At 28.9% G+C, this 18,002-nt stretch overlaps 2 protein-coding genes across 2 annotated transcripts in view; both read right to left on the reverse strand.

The window, feature by feature from the left end:
* Positions 1–9,315: 9,315 nt before the first annotated feature.
* Positions 9,316–15,645, reverse strand: LOC114124506 (valacyclovir hydrolase-like). The gene is made up of 6 exons (XM_050202851.1): positions 15,498–15,645; positions 11,837–12,193; positions 11,122–11,215; positions 10,848–11,011; positions 10,365–10,774; positions 9,316–9,980 (listed from the first exon to the last, which is right to left on the reverse strand). Exons 2-6 carry the CDS (start codon positions 11,873–11,875, stop codon positions 9,887–9,889), a joined length of 801 nt encoding a protein of 266 aa, XP_050058808.1. The 5' UTR covers positions 11,876–12,193; positions 15,498–15,645; the 3' UTR covers positions 9,316–9,886.
* A 1,353-nt stretch (positions 15,646–16,998) lies between these two features.
* Positions 16,999–18,002, reverse strand: part of LOC114124505 (uncharacterized) — a 58,754-nt gene continuing 57,750 nt past the window's right edge. The window contains exon 11 of the mRNA XM_027987764.2: positions 16,999–17,954. Coding sequence (XP_027843565.2) covers positions 17,809–17,954 — 146 coding nt within the window. The 3' untranslated portion in view covers positions 16,999–17,808. The remainder of the gene's footprint in view (positions 17,955–18,002) is intronic.

The following is an 18,002-nucleotide window of genomic DNA, read 5'->3' on the forward strand; positions in this document are numbered from 1 at the left end:
AATCAGCTGATCGGTCTAATGTATCCCTACGATATGAAGTATTGGATTCTAAAAATTATAACCGTATCCGTAATCTGATTAGATGTTGGTAATGTGTATCCCTATTTGTTACGACATTATAAAAACGGAAACAATCCATTGACCACGTCCGGTAACATGTCTTACGTTACCTAATATTGCTAAAAATGGGCAAATTTGAAATTGCAATAGTTGCATTTTACTGTATTATTGTTATTTGACATTAGTTTATTGTTAAAAAAATAATATTATAAATTAAAAAAATGTATTGTTCAGTGATAATATTGATATGATTTATTTAAGTGATAACGTATGCCGCTTCTTCCTGGAGACCGTGTTCAAGGCCAAAGTTACCCGATTTGGCCAATATCACACAGTGTCTATAGCCATATTATTAAAGTTCACTTAAGATTATTATTTTCTATTTACATTTTATGATATTTATTTTGTGATACTATAGTCATGTATTTATAATTAGTACAATTTTTAGTTGTATATTATTTTATTTACTTTGGTTATATTAACTGTATATATTTATGTATACGATATTACCAGCAAAGACGTAAATTTAGTAAATAATGTAAACGTCTCGCTAATAATGATATTTCTGATCAAATTAGACAGTATCAGATATCGACTAGGAAAAACATTAAAGAATATATACCGGTATATTATTAGCATGGATTATATACACAATGATTTAGAAACTATTAGATACCTACAAAAATAATTATTATTTTAAAACCACTGACGTACGTACGTACCTATATACGTCCGTGTTTAAAACTAATGTAGTTATAAATATAATCATTTTATCAAAATGTAGGAATGAAGGTAAGTACTGAATTTTATAAAAATTGGAAGAATCTTCATTGGTTTAATGAACGGTGCAATGATTATAATGATTGTATAATGATTTAAATTACCTACTTAAAAAAAGAAATTATCGTAGGTAGGTATTTGAAATTTTCACCAAAATATTAATGTTCACGCCACGCCGCTCTTATAGGAGACGATTAGTGATTGATAGTTGACATCAATGGTAGCGGAATGTCGAGTACTGTCATTATAATTATGACCAAATATAACTGTAACTACAAGACTCGGGTGGCTACTATAGTTATAGTTATAGTTGCGTCCCGCGGTAAAAATTTCTTCCGAATTGCGGTCCGAGTTTTTTTTGAGTTACATATGAATTGCGTCCCGGAATTTAAAATTAAATTAATTATATCTATGTAATTAAATTGTATTATGTTATAATATGCATGCATTTATGCACTGATTTTCATTCAAATATGCAAAGATATGCAAACAAAAATGCATGTTAATTAAATTTATTTAGTTTAAAAATGACAAATATATATAATTCATTAAAAAACAAAAAAATTTATTAAATATCTATTTGAAATAATTGATTTATAATGTACTTATTTAGCTATGTATTTTGTATAAAGTAGGATGTTGCATTTTGAACCTTCACTCATCTAAATAAAAAGTCATCAACAAAAATAAATTAAAATAAATTTAGTATATTTTTATAATATTTCAAACTTTCAAAGTTACCTGAAGAGTTAAAGTTGACTACTAAAGACTTGGATAAATTTTCGGTAAGTTGGTTTTTAGTAAATATATTCTTAAATCGAGAAAAACTTCGTTCTACATCCATTGAAGATATCAGGACGTACTTATAAAGTATACCAAGTCACTGCATGAAAGATCTTTCGGTATATTATTAATTGAAGTATTTAATCTAATATTAAAATGTTATGTTTTTATTAAAAAATGTTGGCACTGGTAAAAAAGTATATAATAAGTATTGAAGTTAAAAATGGTAGTATAATTTAGTAAAATTTGGAGGTATTATGGTACTGGTAAAAACTTGTATGATAGTATTTGTATAAATTCAAGTTTGTCAATTTGGTTTTCTTCTAACCGTTTCATAGCATTTCTAATAAATGTTTCTTTTTCAATTATATTTGTTCCTCGAATATTTAAATGAGTGCCTCTTAATTTTATTTAGGTATCCTTTTGTATATTTTTCAGAACATCGATGAATACAAAAATATTAGGATGAGCAGTGAGCACTATAGAACAAAGCGTTGAGTTTTGAATGAAAAGCCTCGCAACTGCAGTTAGTAGTGCGCATAGTAGCTTAGTATTCTGCCCATAAAAAAGGAGGAAAATTGGACTCGTTTGAAATGTATGTTTCCAATGTATAATCAACAAATATTTCTACTTTTTCATTTCTAGGTTGAAAAGTCATTAAGTAATTTGTGAAACAGTCACTCACATCGTTCGAATTCAAAAACGGTAGGCCAAAAAAGTATTTTAAATATTTACCTATTTCGGCATTTTTTTTATACTCACTACTTACCCGGTTGTCTGTATTTTTCGCCACCAGCTTTGGGCTAAGTGAAATCGGCATCCTTTTAAGCTAATAGAAGGCCAAACTTTTAAAAGAGCTAAATGAATCGCCTTTAAAAAATCAGCAAAAACTGTTTTTGGTGAAAATGTTAAATTGAGTTTGTTATATTCAGACATGATGTGCATACATACGCCTTTTCATATGTTTTAGTTTCTTTATTGGAAAGTATAATAAATAAAAGTGGTACATAATTACCATTTTGTAAACCATGAACAGTAAACATTTGTGTAAATAATTTCGGACAACTTTTAAAGGTCCCATCTACAAAAATTGTATCGATTTTACTTAAAAATTTTAAATTAGTTTCAGTAGAAAATAATAAAATGTTTGATATTTTGTCATTTACAAGTAAAAAATTTTCGTTACGATTTGTAATTAATAAATTACTTATATTATCTAAAGAAATATGTAATTCATTCAAGTCCATAGGTAACTTTGGAATAATAGATGATCGAGCATGGTGAATATTTTTTCTAATTAATGTTAAATCGTATGTTGTCAAAGTGTCTACGTCTTGTGTAAGGTGGCTATGAATAATTTTATTTGGCTTCTCATTAATATCATCGATAGCTTTACGTTTCACTTGATTACTTACAGTCTGTCTGTTTCATCACTATCTTTTTCGTGGTTTCCATGATTTAAAATTTTTTTAATAATTTCGTTATTATTTAAATGTAAAATGAATATACGCTGCACAAGTTTTTTTAGTACAGCAAGATCGATCAACATTATTTTTTAAATTCTTATGAAAACGAAATATATATCCATCGATAAAGTGCGATTTTTTTCACTCAACATTTCATTCGACATTATAAATAAATTAAAATAGAAAAGCAACGGAACGTTCTTAGCGGTAGTAAAGCGATGACTAAGGTGTACTAATTGGTATCTACTATCTAGTATCTACATTATTGGTACTGTAATTATATTTTACCAGTCAAGATTAAATTATCTAGAATTAAAAAAAACCCAGGCCGCAACTCGTCTGTACCCAAAATAAACTCGGGCCGCAATTCGGATTAGATTAGACCTTTTTTCGTAGATATTTTCGGGACGCAACTAGTATGCAGCCCAAGAATCTGAGCGTGATGCGTAATAATAAATATATTTAACAAAATACAAGACTATTATTTACGATAGTAATTCGTAAAAAAATGATCGACTTTTTTAACTTCGGGAGGCAACAGTATAATAGGTATGATAGGAATTGTTGCTATACTAACAATCTTCTCTGATAGGCGATTTTAGTCGTAATGTAAACATCAAAACTTCTGGTTGCAATTTATCAAAGCAAATCACATCCTACTAATTACGACATGATTGCATAATACCCAATTACGCGTATAATATAATATTTATATAACATATACATAATATCTAGTTTATATTAAAATATATTTTATATTGGAATAAATTTTCTATTTTGAGTTAGGTAATTTTAACTAAAAACATCTGAAGTTGAAGCCTATACTATATAGAATAATAATAATAATAAAATATACACCTTATAAAATAATCAATTTTAATTACCTAATTCCGCTATTTTAAACCAATGCTTACTCGTTTAGTTTATAACAGAATTTTTCATTTTTTAAATTATATATTTGATTAAGTTATGTATATATTATTTTTCACCTATATAAATTAAATACAGGTTATGTAATTTACTATACATATATAATTTTGTGCGCAATCGTGATGTACCGCTAAAAAGTCGAGGACAAGTTACTATCTTATTTTGATATTGATTGACATTTATTTTGTAGATTAATATCTATTGTATAAAATTTAGTTTTTTTTGATGAAATGACTATTATAAATTGTGTATATGAAGTAATTGTATTATTGTAATTAGTTGTTACGTGTATACTGTATTGTATAACATATGAATTCATCACATGTAACTGCTATGTGAAATTGTTAAGAAAATAATCGATATAAATACATGTATAATCAAATAATGATAAATTTATATACCTAATTGTAGTTATTTTTTGGTTGCCATAGCCACAGAAACATTCGATAAAATAATATATGCAGTATTACTTCATACTTGTATCTAGTCAAAAAACATAAGCATACTAAAAAAAAAAAAATCAATAAATTAATAATTTTAAATAATAATATTGAGTTGAATTATATATTTTTTAATAAATTGACTCACGGTTGTCGATTTGTAATTTTAAAACACTGTATTTTTATTTATATAGCAATATAATTTACGGACAGCTTAAAGTTTGTTCAGCCGATATGCAAAACATATGTATTAATAAAATATTGCCCAAACGTATCACTACGGACTAAAAATATGTGGCACATAATATTATACATCACTTATATTATATTAAGTATAATAAACGTGGGGTAATATACCATCATCATGTATAGCCACATATGTTCAAAGATCTAAGAAGAAATATATTTAATATTATAATTATAGTATTATACACATATCATTACTATAATTCTATTAAAATGATGATTTGTTGATTTATAGCGAACATAAATGAATTTTGTATAAAAATACAATTAACATTAAATAACAATCTAATTTGAAATTTAGATTTTTTTCCAAAATTGTTTTTGTGTATTTCGAAAAATTATGCGAAGATCGTAATATTGTTATTTCTAAAGGTTATGGTACTTTTTCCGTCGGCGGAGCCGATTGCCGAGGCCAAAGTATCGCGCGTCGACGCGAGTCACGTGATTAGATCAAGATGTAACCTGTGTGTTTTAATATCTAGTTATTATTCTGGTTTCTTGATTTAGTGTAGCATGTGGGAATGACCTTATAATAGATAAAAGATAATTAATAATATAGGGAATGCTATAATGTCTTTATTTTATAACAAAAATTTCATTTCATAACCGTAGATTATTAGTAATTATTATATTATATTTATATATTACCAGTCCGGCTAGTATTTTGACATTTATAAGTCATAATAAATTAATAAAATTAAAATATCATAAAAAATATTCTTTTAGATTCTGAACGAAGTGATGAATGTATTGATTTTACAATGATGTGTGTTTTTTTTTTTGTTTTTTTTTGTGTCTGTGTACAGCATAACTAGTCGAAATAATGCTCCAATTTCAAACTATGGGGGTGGTTTCCGATATAAAAGTGAATATCCTTGGTGCATTATAGAGGTAAAAAGTTAACATTTTCCAACAGTTTTCAAAAAAATCGAGAAAAACAAAAAAAAAATGACGGAAAAACGGCAATTTGTACGCAAAACCAGTTTTCGACAAAATCGATTTTTTTTTATGGTTGTAATTCAAAAACTAATCACTGAAAATACTTGAAATTTTCACCAAATGTTAATGTCAGTGGTATCTGTATATAGTTAAATTTTCAAAAAATTTTGACTTTTTTTGAGTTATTTATAGACCATTGAAATTTTTGATTTTTTTGAGAAATTTTTTTTAAAGTGTCGGTAAAAAATTGTTGGATGACCAAAAAGTTTTGAAAATTTAATACAAGGTTCTTTATGAGTTGTTTTTATTGTAGCTAAAAAAAATTAAAAATCGTTAGTCACAATTTTTTTCTATAAGTGTTTATAGTTCAAATTTTTACGAAATCTGTCGAAAACGCGAAAATTTGCAAGTAATTTTGAAGTTAAAAAATCATAAAATTTTTTGTGTTCATAACTAAAGATTAAAATTATAACACTAAGTTTTCCATAAGTTTTCCTTCAAGTAGCTATAGAGAAAACTCATAACATTATTATAGGAAAAATTTTATGTGCGTTTGAGTTTTAAATTTTTAAGAAATAGCATAACGACAACGTTTATCCCAAACGATTTTAAATATTTGTTATTATTCAAAAAGTATAAGTCGTAGATACTTGAAAATTTTACCAGCTATTATGATTCGCGTTTTCTTTACGTGATTTAATTTTTAAAATATTTTAAATTTTTTTGAGCTATTTATAGACAATTGAAATTTTCAATTTTTCTAAAAAAATTTTTTTGAAGTGTCGATAAAATTATTTTGGCCCTATCAAAATACTTGAAAATTTTATACAAATTTCCTCATATGTTATTTTTATAGTGATTAAAAAATTATAAGAATACATATGCACAATTTTTTTTTAATAGCATTTGAAGTTCAAATTTTGACGAAAATTCGTTAAAATTATGAATATTTGCAAATTATTTTGTAGGTATAATTCATAAAAATGTTTGCATAGGTAGCTAAGAGTTGAAATTTTAATACAAGGTTTTTCATAAGTTTAGCTTACAATAATTATAAAATAACTTAAATTTTGGTGTATTTAGGCCATTAAAACATAAACCACCTTTTTCACCAACCACTGGAAATTATATCCTAGGCTGACAAATCATCTGCGTTCAGAATCGTTTATTAGTAGCGCTTATTGGCTGTTTATAGTATTTTATTATATCATTTTTAATTGTTGTCAAGGAGATAATATTCTAAAAAGTGTATCATCGCGAAAACAAATTTTATTTCAGTTGACTACCTTTCATACTTTATGACGGATTGCAAGAAATATTCTTCATTAATTTTTTTGTATTTACCGTACTTAAACAAAACAAGTAAATTATGGCAAACGTATCGCCGAATACTTCATTGTCTACATCTAACAATAATGATAGTGATTGTGCGGATGAACTGCAAGTTGCTGAAACTTCAAATCAATCCACTTCTCTAGAGGAACAGACAATAACGCCGGCGCTTTCCGCGGAAACCTATCCCGAAGCGTCGGCAGAATGTCTTATATCTGCAGATAATGAAACTCCTGCAGGAGATACAAATTTGGAGTTGCAGGTGAGTACAGGAGAAACACTATTCACGCCGGCGCTCTCCGCGGAACCGTTAAAAACTGAGGTTAACGCCGTAGAAATCGATATGGACGCGCCGGCGGAATATATAGCACCTGCAGATAGTGAAGCTCCTGCAGGAGATGCAAATTTGGAGATGGTTATTGCAGGAGAAACACTATTCACGCCGGCGCTCTCCACAGAACCGTTAACAACTGAGAATAAAGCCGTGGAAATCGATCTGGACGCGCCGGCGGAATATATAGTATCTGCAGACAGTGAAGCTCCTGCAGGAGATGCAAATTTGGAGATGGTTGATGCAGGAGATACACTATTCACGCCGGCGCTCTCCGCGGAACCGTTAAAAACTGAGGTTAACGCCGTAGAAATCGATATGGACGCGCCGGCGGAATATATAGCACCTGCAGATAGTGAAGCTCCTGCAGGAGATGCAAATTTGGAGATGGTTATTGCAGGAGAAACACTATTCACGCCGGCGCTCTCCACAGAACCGTTAACAACTGAGGATAAAGCCGTGGAAATCGATCTGGACGCGCCGGCGGAATATATAGATAGTGAAGCTCCTGCAGGAGATGCAAATTTGGAGTTGGTGTGTCGTCTTGAGGAAGTACGATCAATAACGCCGGGGCCTTATTGGTTTCGACCCATAAAACCAGAGCCGGTACAGGAGCCTCCGTACGACGATGACGATCGAGAAGTAGCCTGTATCTTTGGCTTAGACGATGAGACGGTGCAACGAAAACAAAAAAGACGTAGATTTCTGTCGGTCATCAGGAGTGTTGTACGAAGAACCTTCAGGGCAGTTTGCTGTTGCTGTGTTAAGCCAGATTTACGTGATATTGATTAGCAGAGGATGACAGAGTTTTTTTTGACAGACGTTCAGATAGATAGAAATAAGTAGAAGAAAACCGAAAGACGGATGTCGGACAGTAGCGACGGCGGCGGCTGCAGTGGCGCAGATTCGTTTAAGTGATGGCGGCGGAACGGATGTCCGCGACACCATGCACCGGCGGTCGACGCTGCGACCGGTCGCAAGGCGTGCTTGCAACCGGCCGCAGCGTTTCCTGTCTGGTGCATCCGGACGTGCGGCATTGGCGGCCGGCAGTTCGAACTCGACAGACGGGGCACCTGGGCGAAAACGTCATATCGGACACACGAACCAGTGCGGTGGTTCGCCCTGAGTTTTCGCCTCGGAATCCCGTCGACCGAGCACGAGCGGCCGGCCGCTATCCGTCCCAGCCGTTACACCCGAGTTTCCGTCATCGCCCGCCACCGCCGCTATACCCCATCCAAGAGCACGACATTATAAGTCTGTAGACATCACGAATTTTTCTTTTTCCATCTGGACCTGTCACAATAGTTTTTTAAGTGTTTTTTGGTTATTTTATACCTCTATTTGTTTTGTTATAAAAATTATTACCTTTGTTATATTAAAATATACATTTTTTTGTGCACATAAAAAATAACATTGTTTTTCATATTTTAATCACTTATTATTTATATTGCGTGTACTAACCAATACATGTTCTATTATTTGAGTTTTACACCCAATGAGACATTTGGAGATCTATCGCTCTACAGAATAAAATAAGTCTCTAGTGCAGTGCCTATCACGACTGCTCGATGTACCAAATGTGATTTGTTCAACTTAAAATCAAGTCGCATTTTTATATTAAACTAGAGAAGTATTTTTCGTAGTTAATTATATTATTATGAGTATTTAATTAGTATAGTATATGACGTATATATATATATTATATTATTTACTATAAATACCTACTGTAAAATTATGGAAATAGGTTCATATGATAAAAAGATAATCTCTTAAAATTAATCAACGTATTTTTCAACATCATTATTAAAATATGTAGGTACTCGTAGTTTAAAATTTATAAAAAATTTTGTATAATTAACTAAGAATTAAAAATTTAATTCAAGATTTTCTATAAGTTTTTTTAATCTAAGATTTTTACTAGAAATGTCTATGAATTTTTTATGAGTGTTTGAGTTGAAATATTAATAATATTAGATATTCACTCGGGATAATTAGACCAAAAGAGATGTCTACGAAATTTTATATATTTTACTATTGAAAATTAAAATCAATGTAATACTTAATAATAATAATAATATGTAAATTAAAAACTTAATAGTGATGTTATACATAATTATAAAATACTACAGCGGTTATTAACCTGTGGTCCAAAGTCCCTGGGGGTCCGCGATACTCATGTCCGGGGTCCACGGCAGGCTTAAAACGTCGTGACAAGATATTATTATAAATGTTTAATTTTTAATTAATATGTTTTGTTATGTAAACTTATGCAATTATAATATAGAATATTTATTATAATTTTGGTTATGTTAACATGAGATGTAAAAAAAAAGTATTCAAAAAAATTGTTAGGGGATCCGCGGTATCTAGAAATTGTTCATCGGGGGTCCGTGATCTACAAAAGGTTAAGAACCACTGATTAACACTATTTTATATTATGTAAAATTCTAAATACTGTACAATATATTTATATATTTTTTTAATATTTATTTATTTTATTAAGTTCAAATTAAAAATAAAATAATATTTTACTGTAATCAAAATAATATAAATTATATAAGTATAAAATAACTGATTTATTACTGTATAGTAAGAAAGTTATCCACTAACGAATTGAATTTTTCTGGAAACAAAATATGTAAGATATGCTTGCCACCTGGAAATACTTCAAGTCTGAAATATAAAAAGTAAACGAATCTATAATCAGTAAATATTAATTGATACTTACTGTTATTTTTCACGTACACTAAAATCATAACTCATAATAAAATCTAAGCAATAGCGTTATAGATATAAATTCCTTTGAACAAATTTTAAATACTTATAAAAAAAATAGTTTTCAAATTCATTGAAGCTGAAGACCAAAAGTCTGATCACGGACACTCCAGACAGACATTAGTTCAACCTATAAAGAGCATTAAGAGAACGTCTAACCTAAATTTGTAAGACCTACTCTTGGTAACACGCTGTGGTTACCCGGGAGACTACCCCTATATCTATATCTATTATTGTCTTTTGATCAAATAATATTATGTTGTACGCTGTATGTCCACTCACGTCGAGCCCTTGATGTTATCGTGTAGGTATACGGCGTGCTCGATCGGTACGAGGTCATCCTCTGATCCGTGCAGGATGAGCGTGGGTGCGTTTATTTCGGCCAGTACTCCGCGGCATACGTCACCGTCGTCTTCGTCGAGTATTTTATGGAAGGCATCTATCCACCCGGACCAAGTGTCCGACACGTACTTCTCGCCGTACATTTGGAATTGAGGAAGTCTCCTCTTCTCACACCACGCGTAGACGTCACGCGTCGTCTCGTAGAATTCGAGATCTTTGCTAGTGACGTATGCGTTGCAGCTCCACACCACTAGCTTTTCCACTCGGTCAGCGGCTTTGGACGCTGCGATCAGAGCTGTGCAACCGCCGTTGCACCAGCCCAACATCGAATACCTGTCGATGCACAACGCCTGCATCCGAAACGGAGGAATTATCGTTACCACACACTTCCATAGGCGTATCGATTTAATGATATAATATTACCTCCATGAGCGCAATGGCGCAATCGGCGTCACGGTACAAAAATCCCGGTGAAAAATCTCTGTTCGGCGGTCGACTCAAACCGTAACCGGGAGGATCCCATATGTATATCGTATATTTTTTTCGATCGAAGTTTTCTATCAGTGGTTCAAAATTAGTAACTTGACCTAGAGAAGTAATTAATACTTTATAATATTACAATATAGAAAAATTTAACAATGCCAAACATCTAAACCTTTTACTAGACTAAGTCAATTTATTAATATACTCGCCGTACCTAAAGCTCCAGGAAAAATCAACAATTTCTGTGGTCCATTTCCAATTTTAAAGTAGTTTATTTCAAAGCCTTTGACTTTGATTTTTGTCGAATTCTGTATAACAGGAATACATTTAAAAGTTTAATTTTTGTTGTGAATTGTAAAATAAATATTTATCATAAGATATTTTTTTGTAAAAGAGGACATTTAATTGCTAGGTACAATGTTACGCGTAAGATTACTTACATCAATACCATCACAACAATAATTTAATTGATGTCATATAGATTTTGATTTTAGTAATTATTGTATTAGATAAATAATAATTACAAAGTTTGAACTTTTTTTTTCTTAAAAATGTTTATAAATTCGGGGACAAGTGGAAATTTTATTTCATAATCAGAAATATTGATCAATATTTGTCAATTTTATATGGAATATGATTATATGAATATCAAATATGGATTTATCACACCCAAAAAGTTAAAAAAAACTCTACCAAAAAAAAAAAAAAAAAATAATAATATTATTTAATTTGTGTGATTTATTTGTATAATTAAAATGAGTATAAAATCACATAACTTTCTAAATATAATTTTAATAACAATATTTATAATTGAATAATACTGAAAAACTTGATTCATCGTTTTTAATAAACAAATGTGCCTATATTCAATAATCACAAAAGTTTCAAGCATGTTAAGACAAATATTTTTTTAACAGGTGTATAATTACCGTTATTTCTGTTGAAACTGTGGTTTGTTGGTCTATCATGAACAATGAATAATTAGTTAAAAAAAATTATTTAATATATATAGTACGACTCATAATATAAATTACAGTTACAATTTAATCCAAATTTATTTTTATGCGTTTAAAAACACCAAAATACTGTTTTACTACTGGAAACTTTGCATCCTCTCATACACCATCTGCAATTGCTGAACGCTTGTGTGCCAACTGCTGAGTACTGGCGACACGGAGGTTATACGAGTAACGACTAATCTGACCAGTGTTTCAGTATCTCGTTAGGTTAGGTTTCTGGTTTCTGGTTTGAATGATGGGATGTAGAAACGACTTTATGGTTAAAACCTTAAAATGTTTGAATATAATTAAAGTTAATTTCGAATTGTACGAATGACAACAAATATGCATATATTTTAATTGTGCTATCATAGTAGAGGTATAGCCACATACTCAAACTTCTTGTTTAAGGTATTTCATATTCAGTGTAATTCTGCTCGGAAAAATTTAAAATTATAATAATTTCTTATATAAACGGTTCAGATAAGAAGTAGGTATACACTATACAAGGTAAAATAATGGTAGGCCATGACGATGTGAACATTTTGGCTTTGAGTCAAGAAAACTGTAGTTGCATACATATTTTATTTTATACATTTAGTTCTATACATTAGATACATTAGTAACTAATGCTTCGACGTCACCATATATTTCAAGATATAAAGATATACTTATAGAGATACTTAAAAATTGGAACGTTTTTATAGTTTTATTTTATTTAGCGCTTCTGCAGCTATGTCAAGTGACAATGTGACATGTTCAAATATATGCGTGCTGTGCTATAATACTGTATATACACCTGAACTGTGTATTTTATAGTTATAGTATTTTGTGGCATTTGTAACAGTATATTGGTTGAGACTATTTAATGATTAAGCGTGAATGAGCGAGAAACGCGTGTCTAATGCTTATGCGGATGATTACGACGCCTTGTCTTTTTATTTAAGAAGGGATGAGTGTGATATTTTCAATTTTTTTTTTAGTGAATTATATTTGTTGGAATTGAATTCAAATGATTTCAGCATAATGTGATTGACAACATTTTTATAAATAGAGATTCAGATGTTGTTTGTAGAAGTGTAATTTATTATTGGATTTAAAATAGTTTTTGTTGTGTGATCGACGTATTTGTCTACTTCATGGAGATTTGAGGGTTTCAATGATTATCAAATTAAAAAACACAACAAGGGGAAAGGAGGTAACCACTCTATTGTATAGTAGGTATCAAGTATTCTTCGTCATTGAGTAATTCACAGTTAAATTTGAATTCAATAATAAATTATCATATATATACGAAAAACGATTCTGAGCGGAGACAGCCTATCAGCCAATATCATAATATTATCCGTTATTTTGTATTTGTTGATATTGTAATTAAAGCAATTATTTAATTATATATATTTTTTAATTAATTATTTATCTAAGTCAATGTTTTCAAAAAAAAAAATATTGTAACATTATTGTTGTAATCCTTGCGCCGTCTTTCGATTGGATTAATGCCAAATTATTGTATCTTGTTTTTAATTATGATTTGTGGAGAGAGTGGGAATATTTAAACAATGTCTTGTACCTACGTGAAAGTATAATTTTTTAACGTTATTTTTGTTCAATTTGGATTGTAAAATAAATAATAATTATCACTCATGATTATTAAACCAAAGAAGATGTCTACATAATTTTATAAATAATATTAGTAAAAATTAAAAAAATTTTTATTCTCAATAATAAGTAAATTTAAAAATTAAATAGTGTCGTACAACATAAATTATTATAAAATTATGTTTATCACTATGAAATTTAAAATTATTGTACAATACTCGTACATTTATATACATTTTTAATATTTATTATATTGTGTTTTATTTATTTTGTGAAGTTCAAATTAAAAATAAAATAATTATTTCAATAATATTTAAACTGTCATCAAAATAATATAAATAATATTAATAATTAAGTAAGTTTAACCTAAATTAATGATATACGTATTATTAGTATTAAGTACGGTAGTAGTAACCGATTTATTACTGTATAGTAGTAAGAAAGTTATTCACCAACGAATTGAATTTTTCTGGGAACATAAAATGTATGATATGCTTGCCATCTGAGAATATTTCAAGTCTAAAATAAAAATAAAAATTAATCTATGATCAGTAAATACTTGATTCGATTGTTTTTAACAAACACTAAAAATCATAACTCATAATCAAATCGGGTTAGTTAGCGATATACGTTTACGATCTAGGTATAAATTCCAAACTCATTTGATCAAATTTTAAATAATTACAAAAATAGTTTTCAGCAAATTGTAGTGAATCATTGACTAGGTAGACACTAGTCTAACTTGGCGATCGTTAAGTTCTCTTAGTTCTCTTTCGTTTTATCGAAATCTGTTGTCTCTGTTTTAAAAGTTCGTAAGTTCGTAACATAGCAACTTTAACACAGTGGTTCTCGATCATTCAATATTTTAATTTTGAATTGATGTATAAGAATTATAAAATAATAATATTTCACACATTTAAACTTTGTTTCAAATTTAAAACATAGAAAAATACTTCCAAAAACAGTGTATCTAATAGTTACCTATCTATACATTTGATGATAACTCAATTTATTTTTAATTATTAATTAATACGTACCTAGTTAAATGTGTTTTTCTTTATATGTAATTTACTATTTCTACCAATAGAATCCTATGCACTTGTGAGATGGATACCACAAATTCAGATGAGATTTTCTCTTGATTAAACCTTTTATAAAATTATTATCAAATTTCAAAATTGAAATCTTAATATTGTGGTTCGTTGGTTTATTTTTACTAGTTCTATAAGTGTACTTAATCGTTGATTGCTTTTAATTTGATGTTTACAAAATACGAATTGTGACCAAAAATGTGGTACAGCCTTCGCCATTATTTTGATTTCCTTTATAGATGATGTACAAATAAACCTATAGTACTATTAAGAATACATCTCACTCACGTTGATTTCTTGATATTTTTATGTAAATATACAGCGTGCTCGAATGCTACTAACACGTCCTATGCCCCGTGAAAAATGAGGGTGGGTGCGTCTATCTGTGTCAGTGCGTCAATACACACGTCGCCACCACCATAGTCGAGAATCATCCGGGATGCGTCTATCCACTCAGACCACTTGTCCGACACGTACTTTTCACCATATATTTTGAACTGTGGTAGTCTCCACTGATCGGGCCAGCTGTGGACGTCACGCGCACATAGTATAATAGTACTAATAATACATAAGCATATTATAAAACTATATGAAATTAATCTAAAAATTTAACACAACTTAGGTATTTGACTATCCCCAATTTTTTTTTTTTTTATAGAAAATCTGCAGGAAAGCGTTTGGAAAACAGAAAAACTTGAGCAAACGTGGTATTAATCGCATCTCCGTCGTAAAAGATAATTTTTCTAATTATTGTAGGTAATCATTATTAAAATCATGGAATGAGCTGTGTAATATTTCAAAAGAGTGCAGGACAGGTAGAAGACTTAAGACAGAAAAATAAATAATTCATTGGGAGAGAATTTATTTAATATTAAAAATAATCATAATATATTATTTATTACCATCTCTTGAAATAGCGGATCGTTGGTTCATTGTGAATGCCGACAAATATTATCAGTTATCTATATAAAAAGAAAAATTTATTCAATACCTATATTTTAATGTGAACAATTAAAAAAAAACAATCAAGTCACTCTAGTTAATAATTTTGATTTTTTCTGAAATGATTTTTATGATTTTAGTAAAATTCAATTCCTTGCTGACTAGAGACTGACGAGCACGATCACTGATCAGTCCGACCAATGTGATAAAAACGGCCAGTGTGTCCAGGCATTAAACTGATTCGGTATGTAGATACAAGTTTCTGGATAGAGTACGGATACCATATAACTGAATGTAGTTATAATCATTAGATTTCATTTTTATTCAGTTAGGATCGTAAAATAATTAAAATGTGTTTACCAATAACCTGTAGGAATATCGACGAATTCGCAAATTTCACTTAAAAATTAATATTATTTAAAATAATATGGTACTATCTTATCTTACAACTGATAGAATTACATATATATTATTTTTGTTTTTCAATTATACGACGTGTTATGGTGTATGATGTGGTCATGTGGAAAGGTGTTTTAGTCAATCCATTTTTTGTTCCAATTGCTGGTTATTACTTAATAGTTTAATACTTTAAATTTTGAAAGAACATATTACAAGACATAAATATATTCAATGAAATTATAACTAATTTGTCTGTAATAACATTATTACAAATAATAAACAATTACTAATTAATTTCTGATTTTTGTATAAAATATAATCAATGTTATGTAGAAATAAAAAAAAATGTTTTCCACATATTTTTGTAAATACCTCGAATGCATATTTTATAATTTTTATTGCCTTAATTAGATATATTTATATTTTGTCTGCTGATAGATAATTTACATAATTTACTTTTAAATAGAAAATTATTAAAAATAAACATATTCCTAAAAATTAATGAATAACCAAAGTAGTCATTTTAGTAACATAGTTGTCTAGATAAATTAGGGGCATCGTTTCAATTTTGGTTGGTGTTAATACTTTAAATGTTTAATGTATATTATATATCTATAGCTAAAAAGAATTAAAATTCAAAATGTATCATTAAAAAGTTCATAATTGTGTTGAAAAAGTATCTATAAATTTTAATAACAAATCTGTGAAATATAATGAGCATATATGCCAATTCTATAAGATTAAAATGCACTCACTTTGCACCCTAAGAGTACACATATTTTAACCTGACTCAAATCATGTTATGCTGTCAATGAGTATGCCACTATACTATAGTAGTATAGTGACTATAGTAATCAGTCAAAGTTGTGTAGAAAATTTCATAAAAGATATTGAATAAAAAAAATATAAATATTATATAGCTACACATGATGTGATCTTAAGTATAATAATATTATTATAACTTATTGTGTTTTAGTTATTATTAATAACTTATTAATATTAATAAGCAGGGTTAAAAAAATGAACTTTATAGCACATGTTATATAATAAGTACATATTCAATTAATCGGTAATGCGTATATTGTATACAACAAAATTTTATATTCATTAAATGTTTTCAGATAGATACATGTTTTAGCTATTACTTATACGTCAAGTTACACACATGTTCATCATTTCAAAAAAAACGAGTAGCATATAATATTTTTAGGATAATCTCTGAAAGAGTATTTTCCTTAACCCATTTCTATTTTTCTCTACCATCGAACGAATTACATTTAAATATATATATAAAACTACAGACTATAAGTTATAATAATAATAATAGTAATAATAGTAATAGTAATGTACATAAAATAAAATAAAAAATACTGCACATTTATCAAAAAATAAATAACATGAGATGCACATATAACGCATAAATATTATCCATGTACATAGAAAAACACGTAAATATTAAAACTACATAATATACATCATATAATAATAATAATAATAGTAATATTAATATATAATGCGTACAAAATTCGAATGGAAGACCGAAACATATTATGATTATTATAAATTCTTCGTTTGTTACACGATCAAAATAATCTCAAATCACAGATATTCTTAGCGTTTATATAAAAACAACAAAACATAAAAAAAAAAGAAAAAAATTAGAAATAATAAAAATACAATCAAAGACCAATGTTTCCATCGGTGAGTATCTACATAATATTGTATCAAGATAATGATGATACTATTTAACGTAAATACATCATGAAACGGAATAATAATAATAATAAAAGAAATATACGAAGACATATATGTATACGTCTGAAGAATAAAATAATTGATTTATGTATATATAAAAATAAATGGATATTAGTTTTAATTTTTGCTCGCTAACTCCAACGACGGTCGCAAAGTCAGGCAACCTTCGACCCAAAAATTTGGCCTGTCCAACATCCTTTGCCACAAGGCGGTTTCTTTTTCATTGGAATCCATCCAGTCGACCGGTTTGCCGTCACACATACCTAAAAAAAGTATATTTTTAAAAATTTACATAAAAAAAAACATTGGTT

The sequence above is a fragment of the Aphis gossypii genome, chromosome 3, assembly GCF_020184175.1.
Source record: "Aphis gossypii isolate Hap1 chromosome 3, ASM2018417v2, whole genome shotgun sequence".
Taxonomy (NCBI): domain Eukaryota; kingdom Metazoa; phylum Arthropoda; class Insecta; order Hemiptera; family Aphididae; genus Aphis; species Aphis gossypii.